The sequence below is a fragment of the Penaeus monodon genome, chromosome 22, assembly GCF_015228065.2.
Source record: "Penaeus monodon isolate SGIC_2016 chromosome 22, NSTDA_Pmon_1, whole genome shotgun sequence".
Classification (NCBI taxonomy): Eukaryota; Metazoa; Arthropoda; class Malacostraca; order Decapoda; family Penaeidae; genus Penaeus; species Penaeus monodon.
The window spans coordinates 33150182-33150422 of NC_051407.1; the positions used below are offsets into that span (position 1 = coordinate 33150182).

The window sequence follows — 241 nt, forward strand, 5'->3', positions numbered from 1 at the left end:
AATGTCTTTTTTCTACAGAGGAACTCATGGGTACATGGCACCAGAAGTTCTCAGTAAGGGCACTGCCTACGACAGCTCTGCAGATTGGTTCTCCTTCGGTTGCATGCTGTACAAGCTGCTCAAGGGCCACTCCCCTTTCAGGCAACATAAAACCCGAGATAAACATGAAATTGACCGAATGACACTTACAATGGTGAGGGTTGTTTTGATATAATAATAATTTTTAGCATCAGTCTGCCTT

General features: G+C 43.6%; 1 protein-coding gene across 1 annotated transcript in view; it reads left to right on the forward strand.

Annotated features, from left to right (window-relative positions):
- The window catches only part of LOC119587090 (G protein-coupled receptor kinase 1-like), a gene marked incomplete at its 5' end in the record, with an annotated part of 148076 nt that overhangs the window by 143149 nt on the left and 4686 nt on the right, over window positions 1-241 (forward strand). The window contains 1 exon segment of the mRNA XM_037935840.1: window positions 19-193. Coding sequence (XP_037791768.1) covers window positions 19-193 — 175 coding nt within the window.